Source organism: Sturnira hondurensis, unplaced genomic scaffold (genome assembly GCF_014824575.4).
Source record: "Sturnira hondurensis isolate 20B ecotype Veracruz unplaced genomic scaffold, ASM1482457v3 Scaffold0021214, whole genome shotgun sequence".
Lineage (NCBI taxonomy): Eukaryota > Metazoa > Chordata > Mammalia > Chiroptera > Phyllostomidae > Sturnira > Sturnira hondurensis.
In genome coordinates, this window is record NW_028093845.1 from 7649685 (window position 1) to 7667123 (window position 17439).

General features: G+C 42.4%; 1 protein-coding gene across 3 annotated transcripts in view; it reads left to right on the forward strand.

Moving 5' to 3' along the window:
* LEF1 (lymphoid enhancer binding factor 1) overlaps window positions 1–17439 on the forward strand; it is a 113935-nt gene that overhangs the window by 68931 nt on the left and 27565 nt on the right. For all 3 annotated transcript variants that reach the window (XM_037031846.1, XM_037031849.1, XM_037031847.1), the window contains exons 4-5: window positions 10216–10348; window positions 16086–16176. In XM_037031846.1, the coding sequence (XP_036887741.1) occupies window positions 10216–10348; window positions 16086–16176 (224 nt within the window). The remainder of the gene's footprint in view (window positions 1–10215; window positions 10349–16085; window positions 16177–17439) is intronic.

Here is a 17439-nt window from a genome sequence, read left to right on the forward strand (position 1 = left end):
ATAATGTAATCAGAATAACTATGACATTACCATGTAATAATGTTCGTAATGGCACTACATGTTTATCTGCTAAAGATGAATTGGTGATAACATTTTGTGGATGAGAGAAAAGAATACAAAAAAGTTAAGTGGGTTATCTTTGTCTTATTATATGGTATTAGGCCTTGCAGCACCCTGCGCTTATCATAGCTGCCCTGTCCCTCCTCCGCTCTTCACTCTCGCTGTTGACTTTTGGAAAGAGAGATTGTGGGGAAGGCCCGGCACAGTCACATGAGTCCTTAAAAAGCAGACAGGTTTCTCCACTGGTCATAGAAGAGGAAGTCAGAGATCCAAAATAAGAAGCATTCAAAATAAGCACCATTGCTGGCTCTAAGATTGTGTGTGTGTGTGTGTGTGTGTCCTTTTTTTCTTCCCGCTCCTCCTCCCAACACCAGGGAGGCAGGGAGAGTTCCGAAGTAACTGTGGGTCATGGCTGAAGAAATGGAAAAGGGCAATCCCTAAACAAAGCCGAGGATCCAAATAAATTTACTTTGAGGAAAAATTTTTTTAAAGTTTTGGCTTTCTGACATTAATAACCAACAGGTCAGATGTTGGCCAATAACATTTGCCTTTGAAGACAAGTTTTAGAAAAATTATTATTTTATATTTAAGTACAGCTCCTTATTACAAGGTCACTGACCAGGGAATGTGAGTGGCCCCCACCTGATGACCAGCAAGGAAATGGGGACAGACCACCAGGGACTGAATTGTGCTAACGACCAAAGTGACCTTACTGCAGGGTCCCAGCTGACCAACACCCTGTGATTCCCTGAGCAGAGGACCCCCTCACACCATGCTGGAATCCTGCCCATGGGATCTGTGAGATAATTAAGCTGGGAATAAGTTTGTGGTGATTTTTTATGCAGCAATAGAAAATAAAAGGGTCAATCCCTGTTTTTCTTATATAAAGGCATGAATTTTTTTCTTGAAAGGAATTGGCTTCTTAGTATTGAAAACCTCATTTAGGCAGTTAGTCGTAAGAAATAGGTATTGAATATCTCTGCTTTGCCCAGACCTGCCCCAGATGCTGGGGGTGGTTGCGAAGTCACGGCCTCTCTCTGGTTCACCAAAACAGAGGCACAAACAAACAGTAGCAGCACAGTGTGGTCAGTGCAGAAAGAGTCACGTGTGAGGGGTTGTAAGTACAGAGCAGATGACGAGGGATTGGACAGGAGGGAGTAAAGAAGGCTTCTTAGCACCAAAGGGTGCAGATCTGCATTCATAGCTGTTGTATGTCAAGAATCCTTTTGAAGAAAGTAACTCAAAATCTAATAAAAGGACATAATTCCAGGGTTCTATACTGAATTAAATTAAAGGAGTTTCAAGAATTTAAATATTATTTAAATGATATTTTTGTTTGCTTTTCAGATTCCCCTTTTTTTCCCCAAAAATTTTATTTATTTATTTTTAGAGAGAAAGAAGGGAGGAAGAAAAAGAAGGAGAAACACCAATGTGTGGTTGCCTCTCACACGCCCCCTACTGGGGACCTGGCCTGCAACCCAGGCATGTGCTCTGACCAGGAATTGAACTGGCAACCCTTCGGTTCGCGCAGGCCAGCACTCAGTCCACTGAGCCACACCAGCCAGGGTAGCTTTTCAGATTCCTCTTCATTTGACAGTTAGAATACTAGGAAATAAGAGGGGGAAAACGATAGCTTAGAACATCACAAAAACATTTCATCTTTGTAGTTCATAATCAATTCTTCTCTGAATTCCACATAACTTTTCAATATTAGGTTTTTTAAAGATTTTATTTATTTATCTTTAGAGGGGAAGGGAAGGAGAGAGGGAGAGAAATATCAATGCATGGTTGCCTCTCATGTGTCCCCCACTGGGAACTGGCCTGCAACCCAGGCATGTGCCCTGACTGGGAATCGAACAATACTCTGGTTCGCAGGTCCGCATTCAATCCACTGAGCTACACGAGCCAGGGCTCAATATTAGTTTTTACTTCATTAGCTTGGGTCACTCAGTCAACAACTGTTTCTGTTCCATGACTTTACTGTAGGCATCTGTTCTTAAAAGTAGTCTGTGGACCCCTAGGGCTCCCTGAAGTAGGGGGTCCATGAGGTCAGACCCCTCTTGTGGTAACACTAGTGCAGGGCATGCTTCTTCACCGTGCTGACGTTTGCAGCGAGGGTGCAGGTGCCTGGGCACCCAGGGGGGCTGTGAGCGGTCGTCGAATCCCATGCCACGGCAGCCACCCACGAAAGGAAACGCCAGTGCCACTTCCGAATGTCCCCAGTGAAGCAGGAAAAATTACAAATGTTACTGAATTTTGACCTTCGAATGCATAACTGGCAAAGTATAGTTTCTTCTGATTTGGGTACTTGGCAGATATTTTCCCACAAATGAGCAGAGTCTCTCTTTTCAATGAAAACAATTGGCAGCATTTGTGGCCAGTGATAAAGTTTGAGCTTTGGAGCAAAAATTAGAATTTTAGAAATTTGTGTCCATTGCCTTGGGCTTGATAGCTTCTTAAATTCTTAGAGCTTTTCTGAGATTGGTGATGATAGGAATACATGTGATTTTTATAATGTATAATGAAATATGTCAGCTCAGTGAGCCCATACTTCAGCTGACTAAGGCAGAGTGTTACTCAGTGATACATGGGTAAATTCATAGTGTGAGGTAGACCAGTGGGCGTTAATGTAAGAGTAGGAAAAGAATATTGATATGGTTTTTGATTCTACATTGCAATATGATAGAAACCTACCACTCGTTGAGTTTTGGTATAATATCAAAGAAGAGGATTCACAGTTATCTGAAAAAAAAAGCTGTTAAAATCATTCTTCCCTTTCCAATAACATGTCTTTGTGAGGTCAGATTTTCTTCATATACTTCAACCAAATAATATCCAGAAGGAGACTTGAATGCGAAAGGAAGTAAGAGAACCCTGTTGTCTTCATTAAACTAGTTGCTAAAAAGATCCACCAGCCCTGGCTGGTGTAGCTCAGTGGATTGAGCCCTGGCCTGAGAACCAAAAGGTCTCCAGTTCAGTTCCCAGTCAGGACACATGCTTGTGTTGTGGGCCACGTCCCCAGCAGGGGATGGTGTAAAAGGCAACCAAACATTAATGTTTCTCTCCTCTCTCTCCCTTCCCCTCTCTCTGCAAATAAGTAAAATCTTTTAAAAAATCTCCAGAACTGTAAAACTAATTTTCACCCTTCTCATTTAATGTTTTTGTTTCAGAAAATGGTAATTACTCATAGAAATATTTTTATGTTAACATGCAGTGGTTTGTAATTTTTAAATGAACTAGTAAATACTTTTAAATTTCTCATTTTAATCTCTAATATGATAAGTATTTATAAATACACCAACACAAACAAAAGCTCATTGAGATCCTCAATGATTTTTAAGAGTGTTAAGGTGTCCTGAGATTAAAAAGTTTGAGAACTGCTGCTGTAAGAGATTTTTTAAATGAAGAAACATACATTGTCTTATCTATTAAATTATAATCTAATAGGAGAAATAAAGCAGGCACATAGAAAAACCTATGTGTACATGAATGCATAGCAAGTTCTACACCAGAACATTCTGCATGGTTAAGGTTTCAAGCCACAGGTGCCACTTAGGATGAATCCTGAAGGTGGGGGGGATTTCCATGAGCAGTGACGAGAGGAAGTTGTTGAGGTCACAGACACTTTCGACCAGAACTAACGTTGGCAGAATAGGGCAGGGAGAATAGGGCAGGGAGAGTTTGGTGGGCAGTTCACCTGAAAGAAAGCAGGGTTCTGAATTCTAAAATTTACTGTATCTTAGAGATGAGTGATTGAAATTTGGGGGAGCAGAGTAATTTATTTATTGGCCCTTTTTTTGTCTTTTTTTACCCATTCCACAAATATTTATTGAGCGTATATTATGTGCCAGGACCTGAGTTAGATGTTTTGTTTGCATTGCTCATTAGTCCCCACCTTAACCCTGTGAGATATTATTTTACCCATTTCATGTATGAAACTGATTTTCGGAAAATGAAGTGAATTACCTGAGCTTAGAAACTAAGTGGCATTTAAATGTTTGGGACTCGAACTCTCTGCCTTCAGTGCCCATGTACTTGAATTTTAAACTGTGTTATCACTCGCCTCTTCCACTTGGCAATCAGAGGATGCCAGGACTGTCTTTTTTAGGTCTGTAGAAAACAAGCTGTTTTCTCCAGCACCACCAGCCTGAGTCAACTCCTGCTGCTGCTACTTAACATCCTGTGTAATCTCGTATAAGTCACTTCCCATCTCAGAACCTGGGTTTTCTTCTCTGTGACAGAGAAATCTTCACACCTACCTTGGAGGGGGATTTCAGGATAAAATGAGGCAGTGTATGGAAAGCATCACTTTGTCGAGAACTGGGAAGATGGTGGGTGATCCACGCCTCTTCTTTTTAGCAGCTCTTCCAGCAGTCTGTCTGTAGTCCTGCTAGTGACATCAGGTTTCCCCACCTGGTCAGTTGTCCCGATGCTGCCTGGCTGTTGAGCCCATGGCAGGACACGCTCGCCTGGCAGGGTGGTTTGGAACAGAAGTGGAGAAAGATGCTGAGTGGTGAGCAGCATGGGGCAGGAAGAGCAGAGACTTAGTATCGAACAACGCCAGCACAAGTCCTGTCGACTAATTATTACTGAGTTATGTGTCCAGAAGGACTCGGCCTTCTCACCTGTAAGCAGAGTGATACTGCCTACTTATGTGGACCAGTGCAAGAAAATGTTAAGGTATGGCCATAACCGTAGGCACTTACTGGGTGTCTGGTTCATATTAACTCCTTTCCCTGTGACATGTGCCTCCCCCTCTTAGGAAAACTTCCCAGTGTCCGCTGATGGGACCCCTCTGCCTCCAGAGTTGGGCTCATGGACTGTTTGTCCCTTACAACTTTACCAGTGAGCTCCTGCTCAGGAGAGCCTGCAGAGCCCAGGGCCTCATCATGGTCTGAAAAGAGCGATGGCGTCACAAGCAGTAGTGGTCTTCCATTTGAAAGCCACATCAGACCTGAATCAGGGGTTTAGCTTTGGTGGGTCTTAGGAAAGGTGTCCAATACGAAATGTCACTTTCGAGGTTTGGTTGATGCAAGGACGTTGTTCTCCTTTTGGAGCAAATCAAACCTGCTTCTCTCTGTGGGGAGGCTTAAGATACTCGGACTCTCACAGGAGGAGGGAAGGCACACGATGACATTACACGGCTTCTATTGCACTTCATGAGTACCAGACTTCCTCAGAGTTCAATAAAAAGTTAAATGCCACCGTAATGATCGAAGCCAGATGAAATCTCTCGGCTAAGTTGGTGGAGTGCTACAATTTCCCTGGCTTCAGCTATACCAGGAGGATCATTGATAAAACACACAGCCAACTGGTAATGGGACTCAGGTCCTTCCTGCAGAGCTGGATTCTGTGCTGTGGGTTGAGTTGAAATCCAGAGATGTGCAGGTTGGGGACCAGCTACCCGGCCAGCAGGCTGCCCCCCCTCCACGCAGCACAACAGGCCCACACCTTAGCCAGGGGGGAGCTGAGCCGCTTTTTAGTCCTTGCAGAACCGCATCCTCAGAGGCTGACAGCTTTCACGGCAGCTTGAGTTATGCCAGTGGGGCAGTGGGGCATTTTTGGGAACATTGCTGTGAGGGGGACTCTCAGGATCCCCAAGGGGCACCCACGCTGTGTCAGCAGGAGGTGTGGCTGTTTGGGAACTCTGATGCCACGGGGGGTTAGACCTGCAGGGAGCAGCCTGGGTGGCAGCCACGCAGGCTTCTGGGAGAGCTTGCCGGACGTGGGGAGAGAGGTGGCAGTTGAGTCTCTGCAGGTCTAACCGCTTCCACTGAGGTGCCTCTTTGTCAGAGATGGTTCCTGTGCTCGGGACAGAGACCACACAGCCATTTCATGGATGCACATCCTGTTGGGTATGACCCAGACGGTTGACTCAGTGTCCAAGGTTTTATGAACTTGGCTCTTCAGGGAGGCTGTGTGGTGTGCTGGTAATGAATGTGGCCTCTAGAACCAGACTTCCTATGTTTGAGTCCTGGCTTTGCCATTTATTCACTCTATACCATTGGGAAAGTTGTTTAACTTTTCCATGCCTTAATTTACCTGCCTCAAAGGTACCCCATAGTGCTTGGTAAGTATTAGTTGCTATAATAATTAATGATGTGCTTTGTGGGTAGAATTGCCTGATGGCGGGGAGGGGGGGTTCAAGTTTGAAAAAGGCTTGCTGGCTTCTTACTGAACGTGTGGGTGCTGAGTGTAGGTGGGAGAGCTGCCTTCTAGAGCCCATCCTTTATATTTTACACCCCTTTCCTGGTGCCCACTCTTTCCATCTTTGAATTTTTGTTTTGCACACCTGACTGGTCACCTGCCTAAGAGTACAGAATGTGTGGTGTAGTTGGAATCAAAAGATCGGGGTCCGTGGCCTCACTCAGCCACTTAACTGCCCTGTGAGCTCAGACCTAAGTTCCTGCACCTCTTCAGCAGCGTTGGAGTTTTCCAGATGACACAAGGATCCTGGAAATCTCATAAAGGTGGAGTAATTGTACGCGCTGTTACCCTGGGCAAATGAAACAAAGGGCAAACATTGGGAATTCCTGGTGCTCTCCATTGGAATCTAAAACTTACCTGACTGTACACATGAATGAAAAAGAATCAAAGCAATGGTTTACTCTCCCCGCCTTATAGGGAGACGTGGAGTGGGAAAAGCCCCAGAGCGGGCGTCTGGAGACTTGGGTTTTGTTAAGTGAGGTCCTAGGTGCACAGAGCAGGAGCTAAAAAGATGGAGCTTCTCTGCTACTTGGTCCCCTGTATTGCGTGACTCGGGGGTTTCCACCTGCATTGCACTCAGCGCCCCTGTGTTACTGGAGCTGTGTGTGAGCAGCCCTCTTGTTTCAAGTGCTGAAAACAGTAGCGGCTTCATCAGCCGTTCCCTGGTGACCTCTGTTTCCTGTTGTAGAAAATAAGGATTTTAGACTATTTAAACGGTTGGTTTCTTATAGGGTTAATGTGACGCTGAGGCATGTAATTAGCTCTACACTCTCTCTCATATCACCGGGTTTCTTTTTTTAATAGTGTTCTGTGTGAATAGTCCTCTCACATTTTGCTTGTTGTCATTTTGTGTTTGCATAGTTGTTCCTTGTCTCCAATACCCCCACCACCATTTCTAGGCCCCTACAAAGGAAGGTGCATAAAAATAGGGACCTTGTCTGTGTCGCCCATCAGTGCTAAAAGAGTGCTTGGCACGTCTTAGGTGCATAAATATACACGTGTGCTCACACACACATGCGTAACCATATATTATAATGTACTTACATAAATTTGTCTGTAAAGACTAGGTAGTCACTTGGTTATTCCTCCTCCTCCCCATCCTTGGCCCCACCCCAAGATCCACCACATTGTTATTTGGAGATCTGAGGACTGGAATTAGAAATGGTTACATCGTCTGTCTTAAAACTTGCTCCAAGTGGCAATGCCTGGTTCTGGCCTTATATGCGCATTAGTGTCAAAGGACAGAACCCCGTGCAGTCAGGGGCAGCCCACAGCGTTGGGCCAAGGTCACTTGGCCGTGATGGTGATGGGTGGTGTAGGTTGGTTCTGTTTACATGCATAGAGGAGGAGGTCAGCAGGAGCCAAATATAAACCTTAGAATTGCAGTCACACATATTATTGAGATTTCATATTGCTTTTATTATTTGTCCACAAAAATGGACATAATCCTTGTTGGCTTTAACACACTGCTAGTAGGCTATCCATCTTGCAAAATATAAGACAAGGCCAGAGCTTAAATTAAAATCCTTGGCTTCTTATCTCCTTTCCACAGGAAAGCAAATCTGTGTTGAAAACCGTAAAATTAAGAGAGGAGAGCAAGGAGAGCATAATTTAGCAAAAATTCATGGCACTAGATTCTGAGCTATATGACTGGAGGGATAGGTGAGACATTCAGAAGATGCTGCCTGCTAATGCAACTTCCTTAAGATGGTGCTCTGAAATAAGAAAGGCATGAAAAAAATATATATATACATGTTCATATATATTTTTCAGACAATTTCTGTAATGCTTATTCTTCATAACTGCCCTAAGAAGATATCTTTTTAGATTGTTTGGCAATTATACTTCTTATGAGACTTTTGATATAAAAATCAAAGCTGTTACTCTATAGTTGAAACATATTCATTTTAGCACTTGGGTGTTGAGATTTTTGTCTCCATTTCAAAAAGGGTTTATAACAATATCATCCCATCCCTGCAGCCACCGGTCCACCAGCCCCTCCCTCCTCTAGCATTCTGAATTCCTGGTATTTAAGAAGCTCATCTGTGTAGCTGGCAGACTGCATCATTAACACTTGAAAAGCACTGAAACATTTTTTTAACCTTTTACACATTTATATGCACAGATGTGTGTGCTGAGGTATATAGAAAAAAGGCATGTGGCTTCGATAATGGCGCTCTATTTAATAAATGCCAAGGGCGTTATGAGCTATGCAAGTTCTGCCATTAGAGAGGAGATGTAATTATAAAATAGGGAAAATCTACTATGGAAATTATATCATTGTCTAAAGAAGGGTGATTTTTTTTCCCTTTGCTTTTTTCCCCCATGTGTCTTTTGGGTGCATGCAGGTTGTAATGATAGAGTACAGAGAATTACTGTTACTGGCTGCAAAGAGAGCAAGTGTTACTAGGATAATTGTTCCTAATTTTCCTGAGGGTAGACCTCCTTGTTGGAGCCACATACCTCTTATACCTAATTTGTGAAAAACATCAAGTACAAAATTATGTCTGTCACAGGTGCGGCTACCATGCACCAGCGTTACGGGTCCTCACCATTCACACATGGACCTGTATTGTAAGGGGTTTTTGCTGTGCGCTGCAGTTTTCAGGCATTTCCTCAAATTTTTAAATACAGATATTTGCTCCTGGAGAGAGAGATTTCATATGCATTTTGGTTTATAGTACAGTAAAAACCTCATTAATTCACACCATGGTGAAGTCACGTCTGAAATAGTGAATCAAAGAATATTCAAAATTCATTATATCCTGTTCCTCTTAAATTCACAATTACTCATTACTATCGTGTTTATAAATGGAGAACTTTGTGATACTGCTTTAATTAGTATATGTGTTTAAAACATATATTTTGTGTGCATATAATTGTATTGAGTTACTTTCTTTTGCAGGTGAGGAGGTTTTTCATAAAAAACTATGTCCTTAATTAGGTTAAACTGACTCTTGTTTATATTACTGATTTGCTTAGTAATCACTTTCTTGGGGGTCGGGAGCCAGGGGGATTCAACCTCAACCAGACAAAAGAATCGCAGATTTCAAATTGATGAAGTCCAAATAAATAACCTGTACCTTTAAAAGTATTGTTATATAGCTTTAGACTTCCAATTTAAATAAAATTATTTTTAAACAAATGTAAGATAAAATATGTTCAAATATATAAGATGTTAACGATTTAAAGTGTTTTTATGCGCTGTATTTTGTATTATGCATTTAAACTCAAGATTGGAAATTCCCTTTTATCAATTAAGTCATCTCAAAACTAGATGAACTGAGCAAGGCCAAGCATAATGGGTGGTCAGCTTTGATTCACAAGGCCGTAAAACACTGAAAATACTATATCATGGTTCTTAATAAATGCACAGTTATACAAGTGTGAGTGCTGTAAACTTAAGGGAATATTAATACAGCAGTTTATGTTTATTGGTGTTTTTTAATTTGCCCTTCAAATTGGCAATATTTATTCATGTATTTGTTTATTGAAAGACATTTATTGAGTGCATTTTTATTGCCAGATATGCATAATGAATAAAGCACTTATAAACTTATAAAGCACTTATAAAGCATTCAAAACTTTTGCTTCAGTAACTCTTTGCTGAGCCCAACCTGAAGAAATCATTTAAAAGGGAATGTAAATATGTATGCACAGAGATTCATGTCATATGAAATCATCGTAATCAACCTAAATCTCCAAAGGGGAGCTGATCAGATCACGGACAGTCCTCCGATGGGGTATTCAAACACTGGAGGAGTTCCTAGCATGGTCAAAGTCTGAAGATGTAGATGAGCATCGCATACGATTTCAGTTGTCCGGGTCTGGAGAAGATTCCTGGATTGTGCCGATGCGCAGTTACTGTGATTGTGTAGCTTTTTCTCTGGGAGAGGGGACAGGAGCTGGGTATCCATTACTAACTGTTGGCCTGTGGTTACTTTGCAGTCAAATAAAGTGCCCGTGGTGCAGCCATCCCATGCGGTTCATCCTCTCACCCCCCTCATCACTTACAGCGACGAGCACTTTTCTCCGGGATCACACCCGTCACACATCCCATCAGATGTCAATTCCAAACAAGGTGAGAGCCCTGCCCTCCGGGGCCTTTTTCAGTTAAGGAGGAGCCATGCCCCGTCAGTCCGAGGGACCTTGCAGGTGCCTTCGCTTCATGTCCCTGTGTGGACCCAAATACATTTGTAGGGGACAGGAGTAATTTATTTGATAGCACTTTTAATAAGCCATGAGAATTTGTTGTTGCTTCTTTTATGTTTCAGGATTTTTTTTAAAAGGCAAAAGCCCTGGCTGGTGTAGCTCAGTGGACTGAGCGCGGGCCTGCGGACCACATGATCGCGGTTCAATTCCCAGTCAGGGCACACGCCTGGGTTGCAGGCCAGTTCCTGGCAGGGGACAAAACCAGAGGCAACCACACATTGATGTTTCTCTCTCTCTCTCCCTCCCTTCCCCTCTAAAGATAAATAAAAATAAAAAAAAAGACAAGAAACCTACAAGGGTTATTTTCAAAGTGACAGCTCTGAAATCTAGGATCCACACTATAATCTAGTTCAGTTATACAAATATACTAAAAACCCAACCCTGGGTGGCCACTGTCATTCATTACTCATTTACTTCAGCGTGTACTAGGTGTTGATGGTAGTGTTAAAAGAAATGTTAGAAAAGGGACAAAGGAGGAGGTTTTTGCTTTCAAAAGTTACCTTTTTGACCCTTCAGTGATTTGTGTTGGTTTAAATTACATCCCTGTTAGCTTTTATCCTCGTTTTATTATCTACCGGCACCAACTTAGATGTAAGTGACAGAGTACGAAACCGTAACATGAATCTGACTTCTCTACGCCATTCGCAAGCCCTGCTTCTGTGTCGTTTACAGAAAAACACACAGCGTAGAGGCCTGAAAAGTCGGAACACCCAGGGGTGGGGTGGTGGCTTTGGGACGCAGGGTCAGGCCCTCCCAGTCCGCTGCCGCCATGCGCTGAGAGCACACTGAGGATGGACTGATTCACAGGGTGGCCTGTCTTCTCTCCACGTGCATAATGCACTTGGACCTCAAGGGGGTGTTCTCAGGAGTTCAAAATAAAAGATCCCATATACCTGAAACTAATATAATGTTGAATGCCAACTGAACTTGAAAAAAGAGAGAGAGCGAGAAATAAAAGATCCAATAAAACCAAATGAAGGCAGAGAATAGACAGCACCTCACCATTTTGATCTCACGTGGATAACAAAGTTTATTAAGTTTGTAAAAAAGAGTGGAGTTTGGAGGCTGGGTGTTTTTAGGTTAAAGACGAAACACCTTCATTTCCCTCCCTGGTTAACATATGCAACTTATTTGAGGATCTAGTTACTATTGGACTTTGACTTGAGTGGAGCCCAAGTCCCTTCATGTAGAAAAGGTAAGAAGCGCCTATGCAGAGGTTTCCAGATTTGCCTCTTGTTTTAGTTCTCATCTCTAGTTCCTTCCTTCCTTGACCAAGGACCTCTAAAGGATAAGAAACATCAAAGACAGGTCTAGGGATTTATAGTGAGAATGGGAACTGAGGCAGCTTAGGAAGAAGGCCAAGTTTGAGAGGGAGGCCACGACTGCAACCTTTGCCCTGGTGAGTTTGAGATCTCCAAAGGGAAACTCGAGTCAGGCGATTTAAACGCCCCAGTCCTGCCCCTCACCGGTGATACACACCTGGGAACTGCGGAGGTGTGGGCGACTGTTTAAAGTAGATGTAAAAACTCAGACAGGCTGTTAACAAAAAGAACCCAACAGTGTATTTTATCAAGTGTTTAACTATTTATTTATTTAAGTTCCATGGTGCTTTCTCTGTCCCAGGCCCTGTTCTAAGCACTTCAACATGAACTCATTTAAAAGAATAACATGTGTTGGTCTAGTAGTTTTTCTCTTAAGAATTGTAGGACAGCTCCATTTTTTTAAAGAGGCAAGTTCGTGACCAGCGACCGATTCTATTTTATCTTCCGTTTCCATCCCTTCCTGCTACCTCACCTTGTTTTGCCTTACCGGTTGTAATTGTATCATTGCTTCTCGAAACTTTTTTTTTAATGAACTCTCCAGAACTTGAGAAGGCCCAGTGGGCATGACCAAAAGTTGTCTGTTTACAGCTTCTTTGAAGACTTTATTTCACCCTAAGAATGTGTGTTATTTTTGAGTTCTACTCCATACACTTTGTGTAGCTTTTAAGCTAAAGATCTTTTGAATTACTTTTTGACCTGGACTTCATGTACCTCATCACCCTGTATCTCAGGATATGCAAACTTTGATTTGGAAAGAGCAAATTTATGTGATTTTGAATTTACATTTTTCCGTTTGAGTACATTCATCACTGAAAAAAATACAGGGAAGGAGCATACTAGGTTCCTTGCTTTCACCCCTTTGCCCCTTCGGTATGTCTGCCTTTTGGCTTTACAACGTAGCACAGCTAGTTAGAACATGGTACTGAGGCCAGAGTCACTGGTTTCACAGGTCCCAGGGGGCTGGGTAGCTTTATTTAAAAAAAGAGTAGCATGGCCCTGGCTGGTGTAGCTCAGTGGATTGAGCGCAAGCCTGTGAACCAGAGGATCTTGGTTCGATTCCCAGTCAGGGCACATGCCTGGGTTGCAGGCCGGTTCCCTGCAGGCCAACTCCCAGCAGGGGATGCATGAAAGGCAACCATACATTGATGTATGTTTCTCTGCCTCTCTTCTTCCCCTCTAAAGATAAATAAATAAATAAAATCTTTTAAAAAAAAGAGTAGCATGTTAATACTCTAATGCCAGGCAGAACCATCCAATAAATATAAACTGTTTGTCAGCAGAAGCCATTTGCATTTTTAAGAACAGAACTTTAGATGAATGTTCCATTGGGAAGCACATTAGTTTTTACCTTTCCCTCAGTGTGTTGGTGGGGGAGGGGGGTGTAGGTGTCGAAAAAGAAAAGGAAGATAGTACCAATCATTTCTTTATGCCTGGTAGAAATGGAAAAGAGCTTTTGGTAAATGGTAAGAGGAAGGAGCTCTCAGGAAATACTGGGTTCATATACCTATTTATATCTTTGTACTCTTCATTGTATCCTGATAAATAACTACAAAGACATACCACTTATACTGTGTGCCGAGCACTTTTCTGTACTGCCTATATTAATGCATTTATTCTGCACAACCTCTATTCCATTTTTATTCTGGTTTTATACAATAATAACAACTTCCTCAAAGATACATAGTTGAGTGGCAAAAATTGATAGAACCACACAGTCTGACTCCAAAATCATTTTATCTTTATTTACTAGTTACTTACACAAGATTAACAATTTTTACGGGTATGCCGTCTACAGCCTACAGCGCATAAAACGTTCAATAAATACCAGTTGAATGAGTGATGGTAAATGTACCTTTAGTAGACACATTTCTACTCCACAGCGGAGCTGATGGAGTCACACACTTGTCGGAATCTTAAAGGGGATCTTAAAAGAACAATAAGCTGTTTAAAAAACAGATCCATTTTTGGTTCACGTAGTGACCAGAGCCCCATCATGTACTTGTTATGTGCTTGCCACATGGTTGATGGTGCTAACCCAGCATGGGGAGTGGGTCTGTTTAAACAGTTTTTTGTTCACTCGTTCATTTGTTCGGTCATTCAGCAGGATTTACGGAGAGCCTCCTGTGGAGACAACCACGGTGTGACGCATTGACTGGTACGACATGGGGTTTTTTTCCAAGCAGCATTTAAACTCACGCAGGAAATCCTTCGCACAAACTAACAATAAAACAAAATGAAGAACATCTTTATTACCATGTTAAAAGTACAAATAAAGTCTTGTAGATGCAAAGAAGAAAGAGATTTCTCAGAGCTATAACGTTAGTATTCCATGAGAAAGGGATATTTGAAATATGAACACAGTTTTAGTAGAAACAGTCAAATTAAATGACTAAGATAGGAAGTAGCGTGTAGTAGGTGCTAAGTAAATGGTAGTTTCCGCCTTCCTCCTTCAGAACAGTAAAAGCAAATGAAACTAATTTATATTCTTTGTTCTGCTGAGTCACTCCTACACAGAGTCACCGATGTGTTCTAAGCATGTTCAGAACAGGGAGTAACATAGGGAACGAAGTTTTAAGCTCATCTGCTTAGAGGCATGTGACTGAAGCCAGTCAGGTGCCTAGTGCCGAGAGCCCAGGATACACGTGTGTGTGCCCCACCAGACACTGCACTTCCCCAACAGAGCGGTTAAAGGCGACAGACAGTTCAGGTAGCCTGTCCCCTCTAACCATGATTTTCGAGTTTGTATTTTTGCTAAGTTTCCAAAGTCCTTCTCGGTTGGTCTGGTTTTTATTCTCAAAACCGAGCGATCCTCCTGCAGACCCTGAGGTTTGGGGAAGTACCGGGATCTCGGGTGAGGGTGCTGGCTCGCTGGGAAAGTCCTCAGTGACCCTGACAGGCCGTGAACGCCACTGTAGGCTCCCTAGGGTCACCCGTGCTGCTCGGACCCACCCAGACCCATGAAGAAAGTCCAGAGTATGAAAAGAAGCAGTACATGTAGCCAAAAAAGGGGGATTTGAAAAACATTCTTTTAGAAACAGCAAAACATAAGATGATCATGTAAAAACATGTAAACTCTACTGAGCGAGAGATTAAAGAACTTTCTCTGTCCTATCTACTCTCTACAAGTGAGAAATAGATTGTCCTACCTTCAAAGTCAAATAAATATCAACTTCAAAGGCAACATTTCTTAAGTCATTCCCATATGTTTAAGGCCTTCTGTCTTTTAAGATTCAAATGACACTCATAACCAATCTGGACAGTAGAAAAGCAGAATACAGAAAGAGCATCTCCCATGTGCCCACCCAATTCCACACACTGGCCAGTGAATGTATTTACAGCCACTGAATGCGTCCTCTAAGTCCTCAATTGCAAAGGTGTGTTTCTATATGGAGATATCCTTATAAAGTCGGAGTAGCTGTATAAGGAAACTGTTGTAGCTTTTTTCTATTCAGAATCCCTCCCATTTCCCCAAAACATGGAATCCAAGTGCTGATATTTATATGTTTTTATACAAGTGTCTTACTCCTTTTTGGCACCCAAGGTAAGATATAAACAAAGAGATGTTATTTGGGACTGGGATTAGGTATAATCTGTAGGTGGTTTTGACAGTTCGAGGAGAGTGTACTCCAGGGAGTGTGAGCTCAGGAAACCATTTGGTGGCTCTCTCGCTGTCAGTGGAATACAACTAATCCAGAACAGCTTGACCTTGGAGCGCAGAGGACTCAACTGGATGAGGAGCTTTGCTGGAGCTGAAGTGGCAGAGACCGAATGAATCGTATCAAGTGTGACCATTATGGGGCTGGAGATGATTCCTAATTAATCTTGGATTCTCCGAGGCATCCCATTTCCCAAATCTGTGGGTCCATAAGGGAGCCACCACACATATGAAAGGGGCAATTTACCTAATCCGTGAGCACAGGGCAGGCCGTCTACTTGGGAAGGCCTCTTCTCCTTTCCCGTTCTGCACAGAAACAACGGCCCTCCGTTTTCTTAACCAGATGCAATAATGCAGGCAAGCTAAATAATTTAAAAGTTTTATTTTGATGGCTTTTATTAGCAGCATATTTACTCTTTCAGGAATTCCTCAAGATGTATTGTTTTAAAACCTGTTTTCTCAAATGTTGACATCTGAAAAGATAGCAGACCGACTGCTGTTCAACAGATCTGATAAAGAAACGTTTCATTTTAGAATATAAGAAGTATGGCGTTAAGCGTTCTGTTGCCTTTCTGTTGCTGTAAGAGTCAAATGTCCTGAACACTCTCCTTCTCCATTCTCTTTAATAGGCATGTCCAGACACCCTCCTGCTCCTGAGATCCCTACCTTCTACCCGCTGTCTCCTGGTGGTGTTGGACAGATTACCCCACCTCTTGGCTGGTAAGAGCCTTCCTGCAAACTCCAGCCAAGCACTCAAACGCCTGTTCTACTCCCCACTTATTGAAATTAGCTTTATGAATGATAACATTTGTGGAGTTGAGGAAATTTTGCAATAACAAGCAAGGTGGCAACTTTATTTCATTTCAATTTAGAAGATTAAAAAACACACAGACTTTGAAATGGATTGAATCCGTTTGCTTATATGTGTAGAAAATGACTGTAGTAGCATTTGCTTTGAAGCTTATAGTTGTATGGATTCAATTTGTGGCTTTGGACATTTGCTATGCCTGTACAAAGTGCTCAGTGTGGTTTTTCCTTTCTGTTTTATTTATGAAAACTTATATTTTTGAAAGAAACTGAAACACATTGAATATCTACAAGTATGTACTATCTTTGCTTATAAATGGCAAGTGATGTAAATGACATAGAAAGAAATTTTAACATAACAAAAGCATCTTTTGAATTTTAATGAAGTAAGCTCCAGCTTAAGTTCAGAGAAGTAAAAAACTAATGTTTGGGCTTTTTCCACCCCCAAATCCTATTGCTCTTTGTTCGTGCTAAAAAATTCTTAACCGTAGCCTTTAAGTTTTCTAAATTATAAAGGTAAGGGAAAGGAAATAGATCTTAGGAAGAAAGAATCATTTTCTGTAGTGTAGCCTACCTTTATAATTTTATTGTGAGCACACATCTTTCCCTGTTCCCACTCCTGTCCCTTCTCCGTCCCTTCCTCCCCAGTGCTCACTCCGTGGAAACGGGGCTCGGACTGGGGCAGAGCTTTCTCTCTGTAACCGACTATCGGGCCCCTTCAGGCCCCAGGTCCTTGCCCCAGTCTCTCTGCCTTGACATCCGTGCAGTATCTCTTCTTCAGCGGGAAGGGGTCATCCTGCCAGGGAGATTCACCTCACTCTCTTTAGTGTTAGATCTCTTAGTGGATAACCTGACTTAATGGATTGTGCGCACCTGTTGGGCCCCACACCAGTCGTTCAGTCTGACACCACTGGTTCCTTAGGGGCGATGCTCCTGAGCCAGCAGTGTTGGTGGTGGGGGAAGAGGTGACGTTACAGTGAAAAATGTGAGATACAGGAACCGGGGGAGGTGGACTTCTCAGAGTGGAGGGGGAATTATTCCAATGAATTCATCTCTTATTTTTTGACTCTTACATGGGGATACGGTGGGAGGAGGAGCGGTGTTTTGAAAATATTTGTTCAGTCTTACATAAATATGAAGTTTTATTTCCTTCTTTCTTTTTTTTCCCCTGAAATT